Source organism: Cylas formicarius, unplaced genomic scaffold, assembly GCF_029955315.1.
Source record: "Cylas formicarius isolate icCylForm1 unplaced genomic scaffold, icCylForm1.1 PGA_scaffold_1__22_contigs__length_36826433, whole genome shotgun sequence".
NCBI classification, from domain to species: Eukaryota; Metazoa; Arthropoda; class Insecta; order Coleoptera; family Brentidae; genus Cylas; species Cylas formicarius.
This window is the reverse complement of record NW_026844264.1, coordinates 8364700-8388946: the sequence shown is the minus strand read 5'-3', so window position 1 is coordinate 8388946 and position 24247 is coordinate 8364700. Positions and strand designations below refer to the sequence as shown.

Sequence of the window (24247 nt, the reverse complement as noted above, 5' to 3'; positions counted from 1 at the left end):
CTCAGCTGTTTAGAGATACACAGGCGTTTAATATCCATAGAAAATATATTGGTTAATTTTTTGCAAACTCGAGTAATTCTTTCAATGTTGGCATAGAAATATTGCAGAATTTTCAAAGGTTATGGCGAATGGGGAATATTCTTCACAGGTTGTTCTGAGATTTTTTAGCAAATATTCGGCAATAAATATTTATAAAATTGATTCATACATACCAGATATACCTATGTGTTACTCAGATTTATGAATATTCTTAGAACAATCAATGACTCTTTTTTAAAATACAAAAAAATATATTTTGACTTAATTCTAATAATTTACTGCTTATTATAAGTCATTCTATGATTATATTAAGCTATGAAATGAATGTTGTTAGCTGAAAAATGCAATAGCATTGCTAGCAACCCCGCATATTTTAAAAAAATTACTGCCGTATTAAAATTTTACAGAACCTTCTCACTTGCATTGCAAGGAATAGAACAAAAGTTTATTTTTTCTTACATAACGCACCGACATTTCGAGGTGTATACAAAAATGTACCTTAGCAAAAGAATAAGTCTCACAAGTTATTTTCTGCTACAAATATTTTCAAAAGATCCCTTCAATACTGAAAGAGTTATATTGTGCTGCAAGGACTCATGTTTATTGACTGCTTTTTTGAAGTAAAAGGTTGCCCTTTAATTAATTCATCGACATCCATGTGTAAATTTTCTCGTAATTTACTATCTCTAAAAACGACTTACGCTTATTTTTGGCATTTTTGCAAATAAATGGAAGGTTCGTTTAGGTAAATTAAATATTCTTCCAGATTATCTTCATGTTTTATTGATAACTCGATACATAAAAAAACATTATCCAATTTATCCAAATATTATGGTGAAACTAGCGCCCTCTAGGAGCAAGATCCAAATACTTTCACATTCGTAATTCCCATGTTAACAAAATCTTAAACCAACAATTTTTCTTATTATACTTTTAGAACTTTCAATTAATGAGAAAATTTAGAATACACTATGTATCTCTGAATCCAGCGACATCAATATGTTGACAACCAATACCAGTTTAGAGATTGCCATTTCTTTATGAATCATCGTGTATATTAGATGTTTTGCGTGTTACTGCCCATATGAGATACTTATGTCAGAACATCTAATTTGTTTTCCAAAAAATCTGACTATTTTTCAAAAATCATAACGTAAGTCAGAAATTCTGACATATTTTCCAGAAATTTTGACTTACTTTTCATAAATTCTGACTAAACTCGGAAAGTTTGACTTATTCCTAAAAAAATTGCAGCTATATTTTTGTGAAAATTATCTCATTTATAGGAATCTAAATATAAATACTTTTTTCAATCACAATTTTCTAAATTCTCAAATATCAGCTTATTCAATATGATATGACAATTTTGATAAGTAAAAACAAATGTTTAGTCCATACGTTAAATACATATAATGTTTGACATATATTAATAATTTTTAATAAATTTTGACATTCTGTTTATAAGCATAAGGCTTATTTGGGCCCAATTAGATTGAAAGTATTAATTCCAGCGGTGCCGGGGTTCCGGACAACCCAGTATTGCTGAAAGATATGAAATACTCTTATATACAGAGAGATAACATTGGAAAATTAAAAAAAAAATAATCTGAAAAAGCTCTGAAAAAGCTGACAGGATAACTTGAGCAAGTTCTATTTATTAACAACCGATGCAGAAATAATTCAGGAGATTTGTAAATATCATCATGTAATCATTTAATAGTTAGGTAATTGTTTAAAATTAGGCAACTTGTTTAAATATTTGGAAAGGATATAAGAGAAATAACAATCTTTTTTTTTCTCTTTCAATGCAGATATCTAAGCGAACGGTAATTAGTTTTCCCTGTTAATTTTTGTAAATCTAATTTAATTCAATTATTATTTTTAAATATATAAGCAAGGGAAACAATTTGGCCATATTTTACAGTGACACAAACACTTTGTAACTAAATTAATTTATCTTAAGTCATAGTATTATAAAATGTACTACAATTTATTGTTTCAGAATAAATGTTGTTTACGCAAATATCGCAAAAAAGAAGATCCGAGTAGTGAATATTCTACATAATACATACTCTATATATAAATTCTCAACTAAAATATAAATATAATACAAATAATAAAATAAAACAATGGAAATATTTTGTTGCAATTGTTCGATTGTCATTATGAACTAATGTTAAGTTGTTGCATTTCTCTAATAGATTGCAAAATTAGATATAATTTTATTTTTATGATCATATCAAAGCTCAAATTTTTCTTCCACCTAGAACAAACAAAAAAATTTGCAAGCTATCAAAAGTTTTCGGCTTAAAAAAATGATTTAATTATTCCTAAATGTAGCTGAATTAAACAATTCTTTTGTAAATAAATAATTTTTCAGAAAAGTGTTTATCCAATTCGAAATGAACTCGTTAACTAAACACAAAGCGGCAAAGTTCAATTTTCCAAACTGCCTAATACCAAGAACGGAATTTTAATTTTAATCCAACGGACATCAAGCCTATTATAACAGGACGAGGTGGTATAGTGGGGACGATATACATTCAGTTATTGGCTCCAATCTCAGCTCCGCCTTCCCGTGTTCACTGTCCTGACTATTATTGCCAGACCAGAGACATGCACAGATTGATGCCGCTCCACTCCTTTTATAAAGCCACGCGCGACGTTGCCGGTGCCGCCTTAATTATCCGCATAGCCAAGAAATTTCATTTTTACAAACAAAAGCTACTGCCTACAAAAGTATCCATCAGATCCATCCATCCATAAGATAGAAGTAGAGTAATATACAAAATCAAGTTCGAACGAAATAATAAATAAATAAAAATTTGAATAATTGAATGAATTAAAAAAAGATATGGAAAACAAAACATTAACTGAAAAAATGTTGACCATTGACTTGTATGAATGGATGAGAAAATGAAAGAAAAAGACAACGGATAAAGACATCTTCAATATTTTCTACTCGATTTAAATTTAAGAATTGTTAAATGAAGAATTTGAATATGCTTAAAAAATGAATATGATATATTTAAGACAGATTTTTCATTGTAATAAATAGTCTTGTTTACAAATTCTACTTCTGAGATTGCATTCTCTCTTTATTTGGAAAGTATTTCCTCTTTAACATGATGATATATAATTTTACAATATACTTATTTTGGAAATGAACTACTTTCTGTTTTAAACAACCTAATATTCAAATGAAAACGACAAAACGTAACATTTCGATTTGAGAATATGGTTGTGCTGTATTCTTAATGTGAGAACGTATAAGTTCCTAAAATAATTATGATACTGCCATTATAGTAAATATATAATTGTTCAGTACTGTTTGGTTTCATTTGATCGCATATTGCAGCTTCGCGAAGCCCGACGAAATGTTACGATTTTCAGTTTCAGTTTTTACCGGTGTTAAGTGTAAGGGTTGTGGAAGAATAAATATAGAAGATACATTGAAAAGTTGTGGACTCCCAGAGTCCGTTATAAAATTATTGAAAGGTATGCATTTATGACCCTATTATTACTACATTTACTACTTACATCTTTTAAACATGTGATAGTGAGTAGGGATTTTTCCCAAATACATCTGTTTAAGAATGTTCGGGGTCACATCCAAATTTTGAGAAAGCTTCGAAAACTGGTGGCAAGCTTTTGTGTAGGCTATAAGTTCGGGAGCTGAACAATAATAATGAAAATTATTTGTATGTAATATATATGGGTTTTTGGATACAGTAGGAGATGTAGCAGCCACTAACGTGTTCATGCACTTCCTAAGCTGAAAGAATTTTTAAGAATTTTTTATCATTTGTCAATAAAAAAAGGTTAAACTTCATTCTCTTTATTTTGTAAGATTTACTATGAGGAGAAGCAGACAACCAAACACTAACAGAACATTTACAATACGAAAAATTGCGTATACCAATTACCCCCCCCCCCCAAATTTTCGAGCTTAAAAGAGAAAGTTGGTAATGAATTTTTTCTTCGTAAGGAAGTAGTTTTAAAGTAACTATTTACATGTTAGATTAAATCTGCTTTTTGAATCGCAAAAATTCTCTGTATATAATAATAGAAATACTACTTTGGGATAGATAAATTTTATGCAAAAATATCACTTTAACAATGGTAGAAATTTATTTTTCTCTTAACTATTAATGTATCTTTGGTAACATTTCAGAAGAAGCCAATTTTTCAAAGAATTTTTAACTATTTTTATTTGTTAATAATTATCAAAAATCAAAAACATGTTTTAAAAAAAAGATAAGCCGAAAAACTATTTATATTTTTTGCATGTATTTTCCAATAACCCAGAATAAAAGTTTTCAATTGGTATAATAGCCCAACCAAAATTACCCAAAAGTATACTTTAAAAATATCTCCATTTTTATGGTAAAATTACCACCCTCTCATTAAAAACCTGGGAAAGAACAAACAAAACAGGCATAACTTGGTGGATGGAACTGACATACTGCTTCATTGAAAACTATATAATTATTTTTAAGTATATATCTAACTAATTTGAAACTACCAATTCAATATAAAATTATGCTCATTTTAATAGAGTAATTTTATTTTTTTAAAACGAATAGGTGTATGATGCATTCAAATTGCTAATAAATATAAAAAAAATTGAAATGAAGCCATGAGTATTTGAAACACTCGAAGCATTTCATGTTGTTACAAGAAACTTAAGATATTGAGAATTCGCAATTTTTATTTTAAGCCGACATAGTGTTGAGGATGTGCAAAGCTTACTTATGCTCAAATTGAGCTTAACTTGAACTAAGTATTGTGATTTTTCTGTATACGCATGAATATTATCGCTTTAAAAAAATGTACACCAGGTACTTGGATGAATGAATTAATGAGTGAATTGAATTTCTTTTCTGTTTTGTACTGTCAGCACCATTTTGACTTGCTGGATCATATTTTCTCTGTTGGTCGGGCAAGTGTTTAAGACGTACTTAACAGAAGACGTTATCGTTTCAAGCAATTATTTCTTTACCTTACCTAAACATACATATATAATTAAAATCCAACAAAAATATGCTAACCAAAAAGAACTGATTGTACTGAAGTGCTTTTACTTGATGAAAATCCACACCAAAAAAATTTTTTTTTGATAAAGGCACGATGTTGCCGAGACAGCTGTCATTTAAATATATTTATGTGAAAATATGAACAACGTTTGTTCTTATTTAACTAAACTAAAAAGAACTGATACTTAAAAATCTACTAATATTAGATGTCGCTATAGTATAGCTGCTACTGCAGTTTCTGCATAATGACATCTGTATAGCAATATATCCGAAAAATTGTTGCATTATCGATTCCAAAGTCTACCGAAAATTAAAATAATAGGGGAAGTTGAAGGACGACTGCACATATAACAATAAAATTTTAACTTATTCCTTCAATATTTTGCTTACATCTTTAAACCTAATCTATGCTCCAATAGAAAATCTCTATAGTTATACAGGGTTCGATAGTTAGACAATATCTCCCTTAATTAAAACAGATTCGAAAAAGTATTACTAGTGTGGCATAAAATCGTGAAACATAAATTTTTCAATATTTGTCAACTATTCAGGGTGTTCCGCAAAACCGTGACAATACAAAAATGTTGCTTTTTAAATGGATGAAAAAACCCTAATCATACAATCAAAATGCAATATGTTTTGTTTTAATTATGCGTTTTAATTTAATTAATTATTAATTATAATTCCAATGCATTTTTGGAAACTAATATGACTAGAAAAATTTTCGTATTATATCGGCGCGGCTAATGAAAAAGATATGCCAATGTAATATTTTAATAGCATCATTGAACTTATTTCAAATGTCCAAAGCAACACTGCAAAGTCGATGCAGTAGCTCTCTGTCATTATAAATTGCGTGTGTGAATTTTTGTTTGGTTAATGTTGCGGTTTCGTTTAAAAAGTAGATGTCGAAACCAAGTTCCCTTTTTTAAATAAAACACAATTTCTCTAATTTCGTTTTCAAAATATGTGTCCAATCGCAAGCAAAATTAAAGTTGCATACCATATACCTATCGTGTGCGAGTGTTTTTCTTGAAATCCAATACCAGATTTTCAAATAAATTTGTCCATACTATACCCGTTGCGGCCATGTTAAATCACTATTAATAACACCCAATAGTTGTCATGTTACTGAAAAAAAAATTAAAAACCAAATAAAGTAGTTTTTTTGTATCTCTATAATGATATGAACTTTTTATCTTAAAATTTGTCAAAGATTGACCGTTTTAAAGTTTGCATAAGTACTTAACTAACGCCCTGTATATTTTATAGAATTTATTAATGAACATTAATATTATGAAAATAAGATAGATATTGTTATGAAACTTTTCATTCAAACCGAAATCATTGGGAACATTGGGATTTTAAATGGAACATAAGTATAGTTTTTGCATTTTGCATTTTTCACTAATTGTTCCTCCACTTATCTGATATTTTGTTGGTTTCAATAGTGTGATATGTGATATGTTGGGGTAGGAACGATTGTAAGGCGATTGTTAATGAACGTACTTAATATTTATAAATTGTACTTCAGTGCCAATTATGTGTATACCAAATTTTACAACAATATCTATTTTGGTTCTCATAATCTTTCGATTCTATGCAACGCTCACTATTTTTTTAAATAATGCTAAATAAGATATTATTGTAAATTTTTCAAAGAAACTTCCACAGGCTACTGTAATACTTACTGTACTTTAATACTCCTGCGTCGGTTTTTGTTGAGTCGAACTAGCTAACGTTTCACCAATCATCCTCATGGCTACTTCAGAGCACAAAAGTGTCATCGACGAAGCGTTTCCATAATTTTGGTTTTAGATGGATGGTATCGACAGTTTTTTTCCCAAAGGTTTCCATAAATATATTCGCGATGACTGGTGATAGTGGAGAACCCATAGCTGTTCCCAACGTTTGTTCAAAAATTTGACCATTATAAGAAAAATATGTTCCATACAAGCATTTTTCAATTACCGTGAGAAGGATTGGTTTCAGATTCTCGGATTTTAATATATCTGAAATGATGGTGAGAGTTTCAGGAATAGGAATTTTAGTAAAGAGGGATTCTACTTCGAAACTAACCAGGATATCTTGTGTATCTAATGTAATGGTTTTTATTTGTTCAATGAAGTGAAAGGAATTAAGTACTAAACTATCAGTTTTCCCTGTAAAGGATTTTAATAAGGAAGCTAGATATTTTGCTAGAGAATATGTTGGAGAACCAATGGTCGAAGGGGTAATCCTGGTTTGTAAATCTTTGGGAGTCCGTAGAGACGAGAGTCATGTCTAAAGAAGAGTAAGCCTTAATGATAGATTTAAGGATGCGTGGAAAGAACTTATTTTTCCGTTTCCGAAAGTTGATACATTGATCACTGTGAAGATAAACAAACATTTAAAGTTTTATTATGAATCATGAATGGAAGCAATTTCAATCTAATTGATTAGGTCTATTTCTTTACGGGTATGATGAATTTTTTCTCGAATTTTATAAGTCTATACCTGTCACCAATATGAGAATCAGTCTTCCGAGACGATGTTTATGCCCCTCATTTAACTCCGCCCCCTCAAACAGTATAAAAGCAGGTACAGAGTAAAAAGCGAGCCAGTTTCAGTCAAGCTTCGAAGAAGCCAGCAGGATGATTGGCGAAACGTTAGCTAGTTCGAGTCAACAAAAACCGACGCAAGAGAAATTCAGAAGTTTTATAAAAATTATGATATTGTACTTTATCATATATGTATATCAAAAGCCGTATTCAGTTGAAGTCACTAGTCCGTCTGTAACCTTTACTGTTACTCCATAGCCCATTGAGCAATACGATTGCTACAGCCCACCATGAAGTCCACATTGTATACTCAGACATTTTCTTGCTGTCTGTCTGTGCCGAACATTTCGTGACCGCATGTTTTCCGCAACGATGGAAATAGGTAATACAAAGCTTTATAATAGCCGTTCCGGCGGGATATCCAAGCAAAAGTAACGCGAAAACTTAGGACTAAAATAAGCCTAATCATTGTTTAGGGAATGCTCCTGCGTGAAAATTGTCATCTGCTGATGACGTGCCGAGGCATTTGCGACGTTTTACGATATCAGCGAGTATTGTAACCCTGACAGTTCGAACGACGCTTAAGACAATAAACTAGGATTAGAGGACAACAATTAGGCGTCGCGACGAACAAAGACGCCCGGATTAGGGCTGATTCACGGCGTCGGGAATTCTCGTCCCGGACTGTACACCCAGGAAAAGATGTTTCGTATCATTATTATCTGCTGCAGTTATAATTAGTGCTTATATATATATATATATATATATATATATATATATATATATATATATATATATATATATATATATATATATATATATATATATATATATGATGACACTATATTCCGGGATATCATCCGTTCGCTCGTTGAACTCCGACTGGAATCCTGCATCCGACTGGAATCCTGCAAATCTTGCATCCGACTGGAATCCTGCAGACGTTTCGCCAAAATCTCACTTGGCATCTTCAATGCTCGCGCTCCGAAAACACTTCGAACACTGTTCGAAGTGTTTTCGGAGCGCGAGCATTGAAGATGCCAAGTGAGATTTTGGCGAAACGTCTGCAGGATTCCAGTCGGATGCAGGATTTGCAGGATTCCAGTCGGAGTTCAACGAGCGAACGGATGATATCCCGGAGTATAGTGTCATCATATATATATATATATATATATATATATATATATATATATATATATATATATATATATATATATATATATATATATATATATATATATATATATATATATATATATATATATATATATATATTGCCTTTACATTATGCGTGAGATTCCTTGCGTGATTTTAAGACAAAAAGATACAGCGTGTCAATCCAAGAAGAAAGAAAGAAAAAATGGTAGAGGTATTTACCCAAAAAAGGTTTTGAAAATTAATTTCGATCTGACATTTGATTCTTAACAATTCAAATCTGATAAACGTTTTCCTCTATTATGTAAAGTTTATTAATAGCTTTAAAAGAATTAGTACATGAACATTAGTTTTATTAGTACAAGAAGAAAAATGTAAATAACAAAGTCTCAAACCATAGTTAAATCCTCTTGGCCGAAAAACTTCGTTTAGTGGATTTTCTTGTATATTTCATAGCCGGGTTGTCACTTTTTAATGACCAGCAGTAATCTGCCATCATTACAACGTTCCATCGACCCTGATATCTGCGTTCTGTTTCTCTGATATTTTGGTGGAATCTCTCAACCCGCTCCTCATTCACGGCACCAAGATTTTCGGGAAAGTAGTCGAGATGTGTAGTTTTATACTCATATTGCATCCCATTCCCCTGAATTTGTCTAACATGTTTTCTGCAATGTTTTTGTAATTTGGACATTTGTTGTTTTCTAGAAAACCTATTATACGCAACCTTTTCAGCTTCGATAGTAGCATTCACTGAGAAAGAGGGAAAATTTCCACATAGGTATGTAAAACCTGCTCCATCTTTATTTAAAGCTTTAATGTAATGCTTCATCAGTCCTAATTTAACAAAGACTATTGTGAAGAACATTTTTCAATCCGAAAGTTAGTTAAATGAACCCTTTTTCATCCAATTTTGCTATCTACTTCTAGCGTCCCACTAACACCAAAAATAAATGTACTTCGTGCTTCCTGATTGCTGAGCTAGTAGAAGCACCAATTTTTATGTCTCCATAAATCATCGAACTATAGGTCCTGGTATTTGATTTTTTCAAGCAGTACGTTCCAGATTTTCTTTCATTTGCATTGAATTAGCATCAGGTACAAAATTGTAGTCTGTATCAAATATCTTTATTGTATTAGGAATATTGATACAATAAACAAGTAAACTATTTTATTCAAAACAGTCTATAAAAAAGTTTTTATTTCGAAAAGTAGATGCTAAAATTTTGGAAATATCCTTAGGTAAACCTAAGTCATTAAGTTCTGAATGTGAAAATAACTATCGTTGCTGAGAAACACTCCATATATCACCAATATCTTTAAGGTTATTTTCATCCATTTCAGGTTCAATTCAAAAATGTTGAGTTATAGAAACAAAAAGACATTGTTTTTCTATTTTCTTAACTCCAAATGATAGAGAAAAACCTAGTAAAATGGCAAGATAAATTTCAAAAGCTTACCCGCTCCAGCCGCACGGACAGGTTGTATCTTATAGCGTGCATAACATTTCAACATTAAATACTATGAAGCAAAAATATCGAATAAACTGCAATTGGCATCTTACCCTTTACCATGAGTAATATGGCATTATTCATTGTGCAACACAAGGAATAAAAAAAATAAAATTGGAAAAATATGCATTCTTTAGGTGCAACATATAGAAACATCAAGTAACACAACCAGTTAGCAAATAACATATCTTCAAAGCTCTAAGTAGGTTTTTACTAGTTGATTTAATGGGACACAATCTGCTCAATATACGTCTGACATTTTAGGTACTGTAACCAATCGCATTGCGGACCTTTTTTCTCATTGTGTATTGTGCACAAAATTCATGGATTCCAATTCGCTTTCTAATGATCTGGTTTGAGTGGCCCCTGTATTGCCTTTGTTCTTCGGAACAACTTGTTTCTTTTTTTTTTATTCTTGTCTTTTCTTTTTTCATTTTATCGGCCTCTTTTCTTTCTTTTTCTTGTTTGCATCTTAAGTTTTGCAGTTTGAATTTTGTCTTTTATATCTTTTTTATATCGCTTTCCGCAATAACTTCTGAGGAAGTAATCAATTCAGCATGCTGCTTACTTTTCTTGGCCCAGGCATCACTGGAATAGCAATCAATCAATGAGAATGAGATTATTAATTTTTTCTTCTAAATTATCGTTATTTTGCAATATCTCAGGATTTGGCTGAATAAAAGCATGATGTAAAATTTTGGCTGCAATAAATGGCTCAAAACTACAGGCTCTAAAACCCGAAACACCGTTTTAAACTGTAACTGCTTTTCCCCACGCCATATTTAAGAGAGTCTATTTAATTTGCGACCTGAAATATTATGTCCAGGTATTACATGCAAAAAGTCTTTAAGGGCTTAAAAAATGATCGATTACGTGAGTACAATCATAGGGTCCTATGACTTGGTAAAGAAAAGAAGTATTACATCATTGCAAGATTCTAGATCGTACTAACTAATTCTACATCCGAACAGTAGGACGAGTGGTCATCTAGAATGAGAAGGACTTTACATCGCTCTTTTCTTGCAATAAAGTGTTCTCGTAGCCACCTTTTTAGAAATACCTGATGTTACATAGACTAACGTTCATCGTAAAATTCTTGTCTTTTCTCTTTGCATGAAAAAATAAAAACGAGAGGAGCCATGCATGCGTAAATACGCATGATATTGTCTCCTCATCTTTCGGTTGTAACTTAATTAGAGTGTCTGTACTTTTAGTAGCGACTTTTCCTGGGTTATTGTTAAGTTGCAGCCCTGACTTATCGAAAATGAGATGAAAATATGTTCCGCGTTCTTCTTTATTTATCCGTTGTGCTCGGGCTAATCATAGCCAAGTTGCTTCTGGTCAACATTGAAACACAGTTAGAAGTTTCATGAACTGAACTGAAACAACTATTGCGCCCTTATTTCCCTTGGCTACGTTAAAAAATGGCAAGTTGCTTAAATTTATATGACGAAATTCATTAAAACACTTGATAATTGATTTCTAAACGTATTAATAAACGGTTGCTGCTTTACATGATTCATTAAAATGAAGACTGTTGCCAAATATAGCTGCTAGAGATATAGATGCCCTAGCTATGGACTCCGGCGTTTTACCCAGCGCGGGATATTTCCCTACTTTTATTTATTTTTTTATTTTTTCAATTTAAATTTATAATTAGTATTATTACCCAAATCAATAACAGAATAACTTATTTTATTCTATATCTTCGTAATTCAGGTCACAAATTTCAAATTCATATTGTACAAAATAGATATTAACATAATATATTTATTATTTTGAAATTTCATTCGTAGTCCTTATATACTTCTTATTTTAAACAATATATCACCAATATTACAGATATGAATTAATATTATATAGGTTGTCAAAACAACAATAATAATGTTGGAAATTTATGATAGCAATTAATTTTTGAAAAAATACCCAGATTTTTTTTAATTTTGAGTTTTGACATTATTTAATTTGTTTATCAGATTCTCAGCGAGGAGATTATTAGGAGTCAAAATGGACTAAATAAAAGTGTTTACTCTACTCCCTTCTCTAGAGTGCGCTCCGCTCGTGCCAAATAAACTTCGGGACTAAAATGCTGTTTACCACATTTGTTGCATAATATACCATTAGTTCATTGGTTCATTTGGTTTCGACATTTTCACAATTCTCAATTTAAAAATGTTTTAAAGAATCTTGAACATTAAATCTAATGGAATCTGATGTCTAATGAGATGCAAATTTCTGGCAAATATAATTTTGACATCCGGCATACTAGGTATCTGATTTTAATAGTCCCATCAATATATTAACAAATTCACTCATATAATACAGGTAATCGGTATATTATACGATAAGATTCAATAAAAACGTTGCCAATGCAATAATAATAAATCTTAATAAATATTTTTTTCAAAATTTATGCGATTTTCGAAGCGAATTGGTTTTATTTTCTTTTCGCCGATCACTGTTATTATTATATAGCCAATAAATTAATGTCGGATAAGGATTGTGTCGGTACCGCGTCACTGCAAATAATTTGAATTGACGGATTAAAACGTCATAGAGATCTAGTTTAAGGTCTAGATAATAAATCCGTCTTATATGTACATATTTATCGATTATATTTTGATCTACTAACGGAGCGGAATATTACAGGATTTTTTTTTTCACTTCACCTTATTACACCCTTGACTACTCCTTACCGTTCAAGCAAAAGGAGGTCAATTTTCTAACTAATAGTTAGTTTTAACATAATTTAAACTTTAGTCTAAGAAATAATGTCTCCCAAGAAATTAATTAAACCAATTAATTGGTAGGCACTTTTGTAATTTTTCAATTTCTTAGTTCAAAGTTTTGATAAAAAGTGCACAAGGTACACAAAATGAATTGATCGATCTCTCAACGAGCTGAAATAAAAATATGTTATGTGTGAATTGCTCTGAAAGCAATGGCAAAAATGATTGGGCCAATGCTCGACAATAAGCCAAAATCTTGACAAAATTACAAAAGTGCCTACCAATTAATTGGTTTAATTAATTAATTTGGAGACATGGTCACGTTACACAATATATTAATATATCCATGGTCCACTTAATACAGTTATATGGTACTAAAAGTATTTTTAAAAAATCATTAGAGACGGTCCTGTGGAATTCGATAATTTCATCTTCTTTCAGCCACTGTGACGCCGTTTATGAGCCCTATCTCCGAAAGGCTGCCTCAGAACGGATAAAAAAAATTCAGAGATACTGTTTAAGACTCACTTTTGGGAATAAATGCGGCAGCCCTGTTAGTCATAAACTGAATAAAGTCCGATGGCTTAATAGAAAAACCGACGAGACCCCTATGAGTGAAATATTTATCATAAAATTATAAGATCGAAATGTCCATACCACATTTTCCATAAAATCCGTTTTTGCATGGACATCCACAATTTAAATTTAATATTTAAAGGCCTGCTTACACCACGGTTTCTTATATTACTAAACAATACCTTTTCTGTACACCGGAAACTATTCATAAATGTATGCCCTCTATTTGTTTTTTGTTTTGTTTTAATGTGTATCTTTCCTGCCGACCGATGTCATCTTTTTTTTGAACAGGCACTCAAAATATTTTACTTTTTTTATTTTGTCCATCTGAACAACCTCCTTTTCATTGTATGTTACATAAGTGAATACAGTTATTATTATCATTATTAATACATTTTATATTGTACATTCATTCTATTAATGTTATAATTTTGTATATTTTTAATTGAAATTGAAGCAAAGGAATTAGTGAATTATTTATTTGTTAAATATTTTATTTATTATTTAAACCATTTTGGAGTTCTCAAAACCGCCAAACTTCAATTTTTTTGCCTCAATAAAATTTGCAAAATATGAATACGAACTTTTAGTCTTGACGAAGACTAACCAAAACTAATAAGAAAATATTTACTTTTGACAAAACATCGCAAGTTCTTAGGGAATGTATTTTCTTACAGGGTATACATTTTTGGACAATTTTGGAAAGCAGGTTCTACTGATTCGCTAGTTCCAAATCGTTCCCATATTTCGAAAAACAGTCTATTAGCGTGCGAACCATCTGACATTTTTCATTCTGTTTGGTCGCGACTTCCTTTTCACATTTGGTAGCAACCTCGTTTAATTTCTTCACTTTGCCCATGTCGCCTTTGAGAACCGGCGTGAAAGTGAGCACCATCCCGTTTTTATTGAATTTCCCGTCTCGGAAAATTTTCAGTTTGGAAAATATGCATTCCACCATGCAAAGACCTGAAAGTATACCGTCACAGTCGGTTCTTTGTTTTTCGTTCTAGACTATACCTTCCGGTGTGTCCGGAATTCGTCTCTGTTTGATGGCTTCGAAATCCTCCTGACTAGCTCCGGTCTTGGTCTGACAGTCTTTGAAAAATACTTCTAATTTTTCGGTTTTGTTGTAGGCGCAGTCGCTGAAGGTTGCTATCGCGGCGCCTAAAAATTTCCGTTAACCCTATAGATGAGAAATTGCAAAAAAAAAATTGTTGTAAGGTATGGATCAATAACATTTCGGGCAGATGAAAATAAATAATCCCAAGTTATAAAAAAAATTGTCTTGTGTAAGAAAGTAAGATCTGGTATTATAAGTGTCAAATTAAGGTATATACAGATATGTTACCATGAAAGTCCCAGAACCGGTAATTATCATCAAATATCATTATTTCTGTTATGATTATGATGTTCAAAAGATTTGTGTATAAAAAGAAAACAAAACAAAACTCTATAGGACATATATGGACATAAAAAACTTGCTGAACTTAAAACAAACACAACAAACATATATAATATTAACATAAAAATAAAATTTATTTTACTTTTTAAACTAAAATTTAAAACAATGAAGTAAATATCATCCTTATTTATTACGACAACTGAAGCTACCATGACACATTGAATTACACAAAAGTCTCTTGTTTTTACAGCTACATTTAGATTTCCTTTTGCAGTTACAGCGTGTACAGCCTTGGCCTCCACTTTTTGAAGCTGCTTCTCTTACCGATATTTCTTGAGCTGAAATTTCATCAGTGGAAATTAACTTCTCTGTGCAAATTTCAAATTAATGACTGGTGAAAAGTCTGAATATTCTATTCCAACAACAATCTCTAACAAATATCGGGGATCTGTATACATTCACGGTCGACTTCAACTTCTTGAATTCTTACAGTATTTTTTAAGTTCACAACATTTTTGTTGCTTGGAGTATCAGATTCTTTTTTGCAGCTACTCTTTTTGAATTAATAAGTTCGTGCTACCTAGGCAGCACTTGAAATGAAGGCGTAATTGGTTGTAGATCAGTGAATGATCTACAGTAGGTATTTCAGATGAGGACGTGCTAGGTTGTAGATTAGTCAACACTTGATTCGGGGTTGCGAATTCCTTAATGCATGATGTAAAGGTGGATCGGTTTCAATGGTATTTTGGTCATCCACATCACTGGTCATCGATATGGTCATTAATTAAATTTCCCTCACAAGTATTAAGGAAAGTTTATAGTTGTTCTTCAATATTTGTAATTTGTTCGTTGGCGAGAGATAACGATGCTACGTCTGGGTTTAACGCCAAACAATGAACATATGAACTCTGACGTATTCTGGTCATTTTGGTCATTTATTTGAGTCATTATCAGGCATTCACGCATTTAATACATTCTATATCTCGTGTTTGGCTCTTTCGACTGAGCCTTGTGTATGGTTGTGACGAGGCTTTCCGTATACAATTTTAACATCTTTCCACATGCCGAATAGTTTAGATATGACTTGGTTACCGAACTATCCACTATTATGCGAATGGGGACCTTGGTAAAGCATTTTGTACTTGCCATCGCTGTGTGATTGCAAGTCTATCAAATTGACTCGACATCTAGAGTTTAATTCGAAACTCACCATTGGTTTTACAACAATAATACCGTTGCAAGGCGCACTGTGTTTCATTTGACATTGTTTACACAAATTTTAATAGAGCATTACTACTTGAAGTCATAAGTAGTATTTTTGTACTTAACTTAAATAACTAAATAAATATTATTATGTTTATCATAATAGTTCAAGCTTGTTGTCAAGTAGTTAACCACGTTGACAAATAGTTCATCAAATGACAAACAAAAAAGTCAGCAAGAACATCTAAACAAAATTATAATAAATTAGAATGCACCTATGGAGACTCTTCAGAAAATTGATAGTTAAATACCAAAAAAAAAAGTGCAAATCTTTAAAGTTATGTTAAAAACCTCTTTATTAGAAAAAAAAACTTTCTGTTGTTGTTGGACGATTATTGTAGTAGGTTAGTTATAAGAATGACTTCTCCTATACAATTTATTATTGTCGATGGAAATAAACGAACCGTGTCCGATTTTTTTAAATATTTAATTTTTTTTTTTAATTTTAATTTTAATTTTAATTTTGCCGCATATGTCCTGTACCTATCCTTAATAAGTTTCGATAAGTTTCAGTTTACTCAAATCGCTAATTTGATGTTTGCATTAAAACGATTGAGCGATCTAAACTTTTAATTTATATTACACCGTAATACATACTGGGGCAGTTGTGGGTGGACTGAGTAGCTCACAATTGTCACTGCCGGTCCCAAGCCCGGATAAAGGAGGAGGGTTGAGCGTGAGGCTAGCAACCTCACCTCGGAAAAAGACCTTGCTACGAAAACGGACGATAAGCCTCGGAATAGATTGGATAAAAGGAAACGACAATGGCTAAGAAAACAGGATATGAATATAGGAACATGGAATATCCTCAGCTGGTACCGCCCTGGGGCATCAACCCATGCTATCAAGACACTAGAATCACGGGGACTAGATATTACAGCGGTTCAGGAGGTTAGATGGACTGGAAACGGAAACGTTAAAATCAGCAAATCAGTGGTTTTCTACATTGGCAATGAACAGGATAGACATGAATATGGAACGGGATTCGTTGTAAAGGAACAATTGGTGCAGTCCATTATAGATTTTTGCCCAATCAATGAGCGACTCTGTTGGATCAGGCTAAAAGGCCGCTGGTATAATTACACCTTGATATCGGTACATGCCCCGACAGAAGAGAAGGATGAAGAGACAAAAGATACGTTTTATGAACAGCTGGCAAATATTGTGGATAAAGTACCAAGACATGACATGCTGATGATCCTAGGAGACCTTAACGCTAAAATCGGTAGGGAAAATGCATTTAAGCCGACCATTGGATGCCATAGCCTCCATGATGAAAGCAACGACAACGGACTAAGGCTAATAGACTTCGCCACAACATATAACCTCCTTATCAAGTCAACCTACTTTGAACATAAAAACATACACAAACAGACATGGATATCTAATGATGGTAGAACACGAAACCAAATAGACCATGTACTAATAGACTCCAGACACAGTAGTAATTGCTTAGATGTTAAAAGTCTTCGTGGGGCGGATGCAGATACAGACCATATACTGGTGAGTTCTAAGATTAGAGCTAGAATATCTAGTAGCAAGAGCACAAAGGGTAACCCAACAAAAACATGGAACGTAGAAATTTTAAAAGAAGAAGAGACAAGAACAAGATACAGAGAGACGATAACCAACCAAATTAATCAAATCGCTATTGAGGAGGACACTAACATATTTTGGAATAAACTGAAAGAAACGGTGAATAATGCAAATGAGAACGTCTTAGGCCTGCGGCCCAAACAGAAAAGGAAACAATGGTTTGACGAAGAGTGTAAGAGGGCGATCGAGAACAGGAAAATGTCCAGACAAATAATGCTGCAAAATAACACAGAAGAAGACATAAACGAATATAAGCGAACGAGATCAATAGCAAGAAGGCTTATGAAGAAGAAAAAAAAAGAACTCCAAATACAAAAGGTGAAGGAAATTGAGGAAAACAGACGCAACAACAACGCTAGGACCTACTTCAAAGGAATATTAGATTTTAAAAAAGGCTACCAACCAAGAACCACAAACTCTCTAAAGCATCAAGATGGCCAACTCATAACTAATAAAGCAGAAATCCTAAACACATGGAGAGAATACTTCCATGAACTGCTCAACACCGAAAGCATAGAAAACACAGAAACTAAAATATTCCAGACAGCCGAAGTCACAGACAATACTCCTAACTATGATGAAGTCAAACAAGCGATTTACAGACTCAAAAACAATAAGGCGCCAGGAAGCGACATGATCCCAAGCGAATGTTGGAAGCAGGGGGGAGAAACACTGCACTCGGCTATGCACAAACTCATCGAGATAATATGGCGAACAGAAGTAATACCAAACGAATGGCAAGAAGGGGTAATTGTACCGATACACAAAAAAGGGGACAAAATGATATGTGGTAACTACCGCGGAATAGCTTTGCTGAACACCGCATATAAAATTTTAGCCAACATACTCCTCGACAGACTTAAGCCATACGCCAACGAAATAGTGGGCGAATATCAGTGTGGATTCAGAAAAGACCGGTCAACTATAGATCAGGTGTTCACCATTAAGCAAATAATGGAGAAGTGCTGGGAATTTAATAAAGAATTACATCAACTGTTTGTGGACTTCAAACAAGCTTACGATAACGTTTGCAGGGTAAAACTTTGGGAAGCTATGGAGGAACTCGGTTTCCCCAAAAAACTGATACGCCTAACACAAATTTGTATCAATGGAGCGAAGAACAAGGTCAGGATCGGGCAAGAACTCTCAGATATTTTTGAAGTCAACAACGGCCTCAAGCAGGGCGATGCCATTTCACCTTTGCTATTCAACATCTCCTTAGAATACGTGGTTAGAAAAGCGGAGATAAAGGCTCCAATGACAATGTTTCGCAATAATGGCCCAAAGCTACTGCTAGCATTTGCAGACGATGTAGATATGATTGGTAGTAGTAGACTTAACGTCAAGGAGACCTTCACCAACTTCGCGAAACAGGCACTAAATATGGGATTGAAGATCAACGAAGGGAAAACTAAATATATGTACACAACTAGAAACAACCAAAGGAGAGATAGAGTAGGACAAAACATCACAATGGGTGACTATAACTTTGAGCGGGTGAAAAAGTTCAAATATCTAGGAACAACACTCTCAGAAAACGCTGATGGGTCAGAAGAGATAAATTGTAGAATACAAGCTGGTAATAGATCTTTATCAGCGATACATGACCTTCTTAAATCAAAAAATCTCACACGCACGACTAAACTATCCATATATAAAACCATAATAAGACCCGTAATAATGTATGGATGCGAGACTTGGACACTTACAGTGGCCAACGAAGAGCGGATCAGGGTTTTTGAACGGAGAGTACTGAGAAAAATCTATGGGCCGGTCACTGATATAACAACCGGTAGATATCGTATACGCAAGAACAGGGAGCTATATGAACTATACAAAGACCCCAATATCATCAACGAAATAAAAGCGAGAAGGCTACAATGGGCCGGACATGTGAAAAGACTTCCAGACAACCGAATAGCCAAGCTAGCATGGGAAGAGGCACCCGAAGGAAAAAGACCACTAGGTCGGCCTCGCCTTCGCTGGAGGGATAACATCGAGAAGGACCTAAAAATAATGGAAGTCGATAACGCACTAGACCTAATGAACGACAGACAACAATGGAGGCGCATCGTCAAGTCGGCTAAGACCCACCCCGGGTTGTGAGCCACGGGGAGGAGGAGTAATACATTTTTAAATATACCTATCCCTTATAGGGCAGAAATGAAAATAAAACTATAGATCCTAATTTTTTTATGATATTATCGGGTCGCAACTACTTACATTTCCCAGATGGTCCTGGTAAATATATATAGGGCACCTATTTGAATATTTATTAAAACAAAACATAAATTAAAGTTTAGCATTCTGTCATTTCAGTGCGCCATTTCAAAATATGACATTTATTGTTTGGAAAATCGAAGTGTTTGGACTATTATAAAAAATAAACTGTATAACTAACGACTAATATGTAGTGAGTGACGTGTGTATCTCGTTACGATGTAGAGGAATCATCCGATCGCTCCAATTCCGATTAATGTCCCTTAAAAGCCACAGTGAATAAGGGATGGATGGAGAGAAAGTTGCGTATACCATTTTCAAAAACCCACTACGCAAAAATCTATGCAAAATTAGTCATTCTAAAATGCAAATAAAACTAATATCTAATATAAGGTTAAATAAAATGGACAGTGGGGATAACGGCGGGGAAAACGCTTTTAGTTTTATAGAATCCCTACAAACAAAAATACAATTTAAAGTTTGCATTAATAACAAAAATTAAAAATATAAAATTATTTCACCTTGAATTTAAAGAAGAATTTGTAGGTCGTAGTATAGTATAAATCGCTCAAAATACATATAAATTTAATTCTCAGCAAATGAGTAGGTTTGAAAAACTTAGGCAAACTAAATCGTTGTGTGTGAAGCACCACTTAAACAAAATTCGACTTTCGAAACACACAAAAATTAATCAACTTTAGCTGCCCTGGGATAATTACAAATAATAACATAACTGTGGAAACTCTGATTCGAAGTTTCAACGTAAGTTGTAAGTTGTAAAAAATGAAATAGAAGCGAGTTCAAAAATATACTTAATGCATTATTTTCTGTGCAATAAAGGATTTGTCAACATTAAAATCGAACAGCAGAACCTTTATCAGCAATATTTATCATTCTACAGCTTAACGGGTTAATCCGGTAGTGCGTTTTTTGAATCAGTCTCGTATAAATATAAACTGTAAAAATATGTCGATAAATTTTAATCGCATTTTATGGCCACCGAATAATGTACGAAGTCCGAAAAGCAAAGCGGCAATCGTTACCAAAAATTGATCAAAAGTTTACTCAAATGAGTGAGTGAACTTAACCACAAAAGAAAGTGGATCATTTCTTTACAAAAATACTTTTGCATATAATTGGTTGCAGTACAATATTTCAAAAATGATTGAGAAAAATCTAATCAAATTCTAGTACTAAAAATAACTATTAGTTAGCTTTTAGTTGTATACTTACAGAGAATCAGTATACGAAACATGGCTTCCAAATATGTTCGCCAACACTAACATTGACGAAACACTAACATAGACGAAACAGATTTTTAATAATGATAATATCTCGTATATAATTATGTCAATTTCCAAAAATCATAATAACATAATGATCCTTTGTCTGCTTGCTGTATGTGGGTAATGGGTATCATTTTATTGTAACAAAAGAATAAAAGCTTTAATACAGAGCGACAAAAAATGCCAAATTAGTATTATAAAAAAATGTCATTAAAAAGTTTTTCCACTTCCACTTTAAGACGACAGCTTCGGAAAAGCATTGAGAAGATTTTAGCCACGGATAATATTTTGAAGTTTGTCACTTTCATGGTTGATGAAACATTATAACTTTCGGTTACTTAGGTTTTTGACTCTGTCGCCGGATTTGATTTTTTAGATAACACCTTGTATATTGTTTCATTTTCCGCTTTGCTACCCTTTTTTGACCATCTTTGAAATATTTCCATATCTCTACCACATTTCGAGATATTAATTAATTTCTATAACTTTCGGCTGAAATACGGTGACGAATTGTTGCACCCTGTATATGCCTGAATAAAATCTGCATAAAATTTTGTGACATAGAATTCTGGAAAAGGATCAATAAAAATTTCACAAAAAAAAGATGACTTCGAGAGCAAACCAATTTTGAAATTGGGACCAGGTTTTAGAGGGAGATTTTTTGCGGAGCATTTTTGGAATTATGGATAATTACTGAAACCGTTAGCGATTTTTCATATGGAATATTTAAAAACTGTGATTTTGCGTAATAATTTAACCATTAACATTGATGATAACAAAAAATTTTACAGGAATTATGAATAATACCTGAACACTTAGTTGTTATGCATAATTTTTAATCACTAGCTGTCAGAGGTAGAAAGCACAAGAAAGTAGGTACTTACTGTGCAATCTATTTAAAAATGAACAGCTTTTCTTACTAACTTAACTACTACATATTGCAAAACGATTTATTAATTTTAACAAGACAAAGTTTGTTCTTTATTCTGTTATATTGTTTACAAGCACTGTTTCTGCATAACAATTGCACTTTTGAAGTCGTTGTAGCTAAAAGGGTATCATATTCTTCTTTGAACAAAAAATTTGCCTTTGTTCTCCCACTTAGCATTCTTACCTTCTTCAGTACATTTGAATTTAACACCCTCCGCTGCTACCGTTTACTGGCAGGCCAGATGCTTCTTCACCACGCGCGCTACGGCGAAATTGAAATTTTCTACTAAGTAGTAAATATGCAAAAAGATTAAATGTTTCAGGTATTTTGGATAATTGCTGTAAAATTTTTGCATCAATATTAACGGAATTTCCCAAATATTGCCCATAATACCTGATGATTTTTGATATTATGAAAAACTGTGGTGAAACTGCTAGCGATTTTTCATAATAACTAAAAATCATCGGATATTGTGGGCAATAAAAATTTCGACAAATCATATAACTGCTAGTGGAATTTGTATCCTAGTATTACTATTATAATATCTAATATCTATATGCGACAAACCTTCGAATTTCTGGTTTTCATGTCGATTTTTGAAAAACTGCTTGAGTCACAGAAAAATAGACTTTGTCTCGACATAATGAATGATATTTTACTATCGCATTTTTGGTTCAATATCATTATTTTCACTGCTTTGATTTGAGATTGCTGTATAATGATCGGGGTGAAAATATAGCCTTGAAAACCCGTAAAAACCACTAAGTAAACAATTTTAATATTTTATTTTTTGACCTTGGAGTTTACACTTAATGATGTTTTTTAAGTTTGGAGGTACAGATGAAACGCGACATGCGGCGCTCGGCAACAGCGCTCGCGGAGGCGGCAACGTAGCATTCCGTTCTCACGCAATTCCCACACCCCCGCCCGACGCCGCTGCCTTCCGCAAGTTGATTAGCAATTAACACTCGGACTTGGTACCGAAGTTAATAACAGCCGTTTGTAATAAGTGGATTTAAAAGGCTATAGGAGCAAAAGTAGTTCGACCTTTTTAAATAAATATATAGTATAGTTTGGTTGAAACTATATCATTGATGTTCTTCCTTTCAAAACTGCGCTTTATTGAAATAAAATGAGATCCATAATTCTGCCTGTACACAATGTGGTCGTAATTGGAGTGTTTTAACAGGAAACTCCTATTTCTGAACTAGATAGAGCAAAATCGACTTACATGTCAATGGCTCGATTTTCGAGAAAAATTTAATGGTTAAAACCGCAAGACTTTAAAGTTGCACATAATCTTTTTATTTATTAAAATTTTGGATTCGGATGAAAATATTATTTGGGCATTTTTTAAGGCAAATGCAGTGGCGTACACAGATTTTTTCTACAGTTCTTCGTTTTCTTTAAAAAAGACTTCACAAAGAAACCTTTAATGGTATATTATGCAACAAATGTGGTAAACGGCATTCTATCTTTAAATATATATTCCATAATAAAATCATACGTTTCATAATTTTGGTAAAAACTAAAAGCTGTGTGGATAAAATTATGTCGACACAAAATACAATAAAGATTAAAGGTGATGTCCTTAACTGACATTGACAGCTAACACATAAACAAAGAATACGGCTTTTTTCATCAAAGTTACATCTATATGGTTGAAAAGGGCTAGACACGAGCATTTTTTTAAGACAATAGTCAACTATGATTGCCATATACAAAAAGAAAGGTCATTCATTTATGAGAAAGCTGAGAAGTGTAGAAAAAATCTGCCACTGCATTTGCCTTAAAAATTGCATCAAAAATGTTTTTTTCCGAATCCTAAATTGTCATAAGTAGAATAGTTATAAGCATTTTTCGAAACGGCCGAAAATTGAAAAACCCCCCACATATAGTGAAGATATCGTAATGCGGTTCTTATTTCTAGTTCAGAATTAGGTTTTTCCTCTTAAAACACTTC

The 24247-nt window shown here is 32.7% G+C and overlaps 1 protein-coding gene across 1 annotated transcript; it reads right to left on the bottom strand.

Moving 5' to 3' along the window:
* Nucleotides 1-14298: 14298 nt before the first annotated feature.
* Nucleotides 14299-21327, bottom strand: LOC132696781 (general odorant-binding protein 19d-like). Its single transcript, XM_060661800.1, has 3 exons — nt 21301-21327; nt 14604-14750; nt 14299-14552 (listed from the first exon to the last, which is right to left on the bottom strand). The coding sequence occupies exons 1-3, from the start codon at nt 21320-21322 to the stop codon at nt 14299-14301; spliced, it is 423 nt and encodes a 140-aa protein (XP_060517783.1). The 5' UTR covers nt 21323-21327.
* Between the last annotated feature and the right edge of the window lie 2920 nt (nt 21328-24247).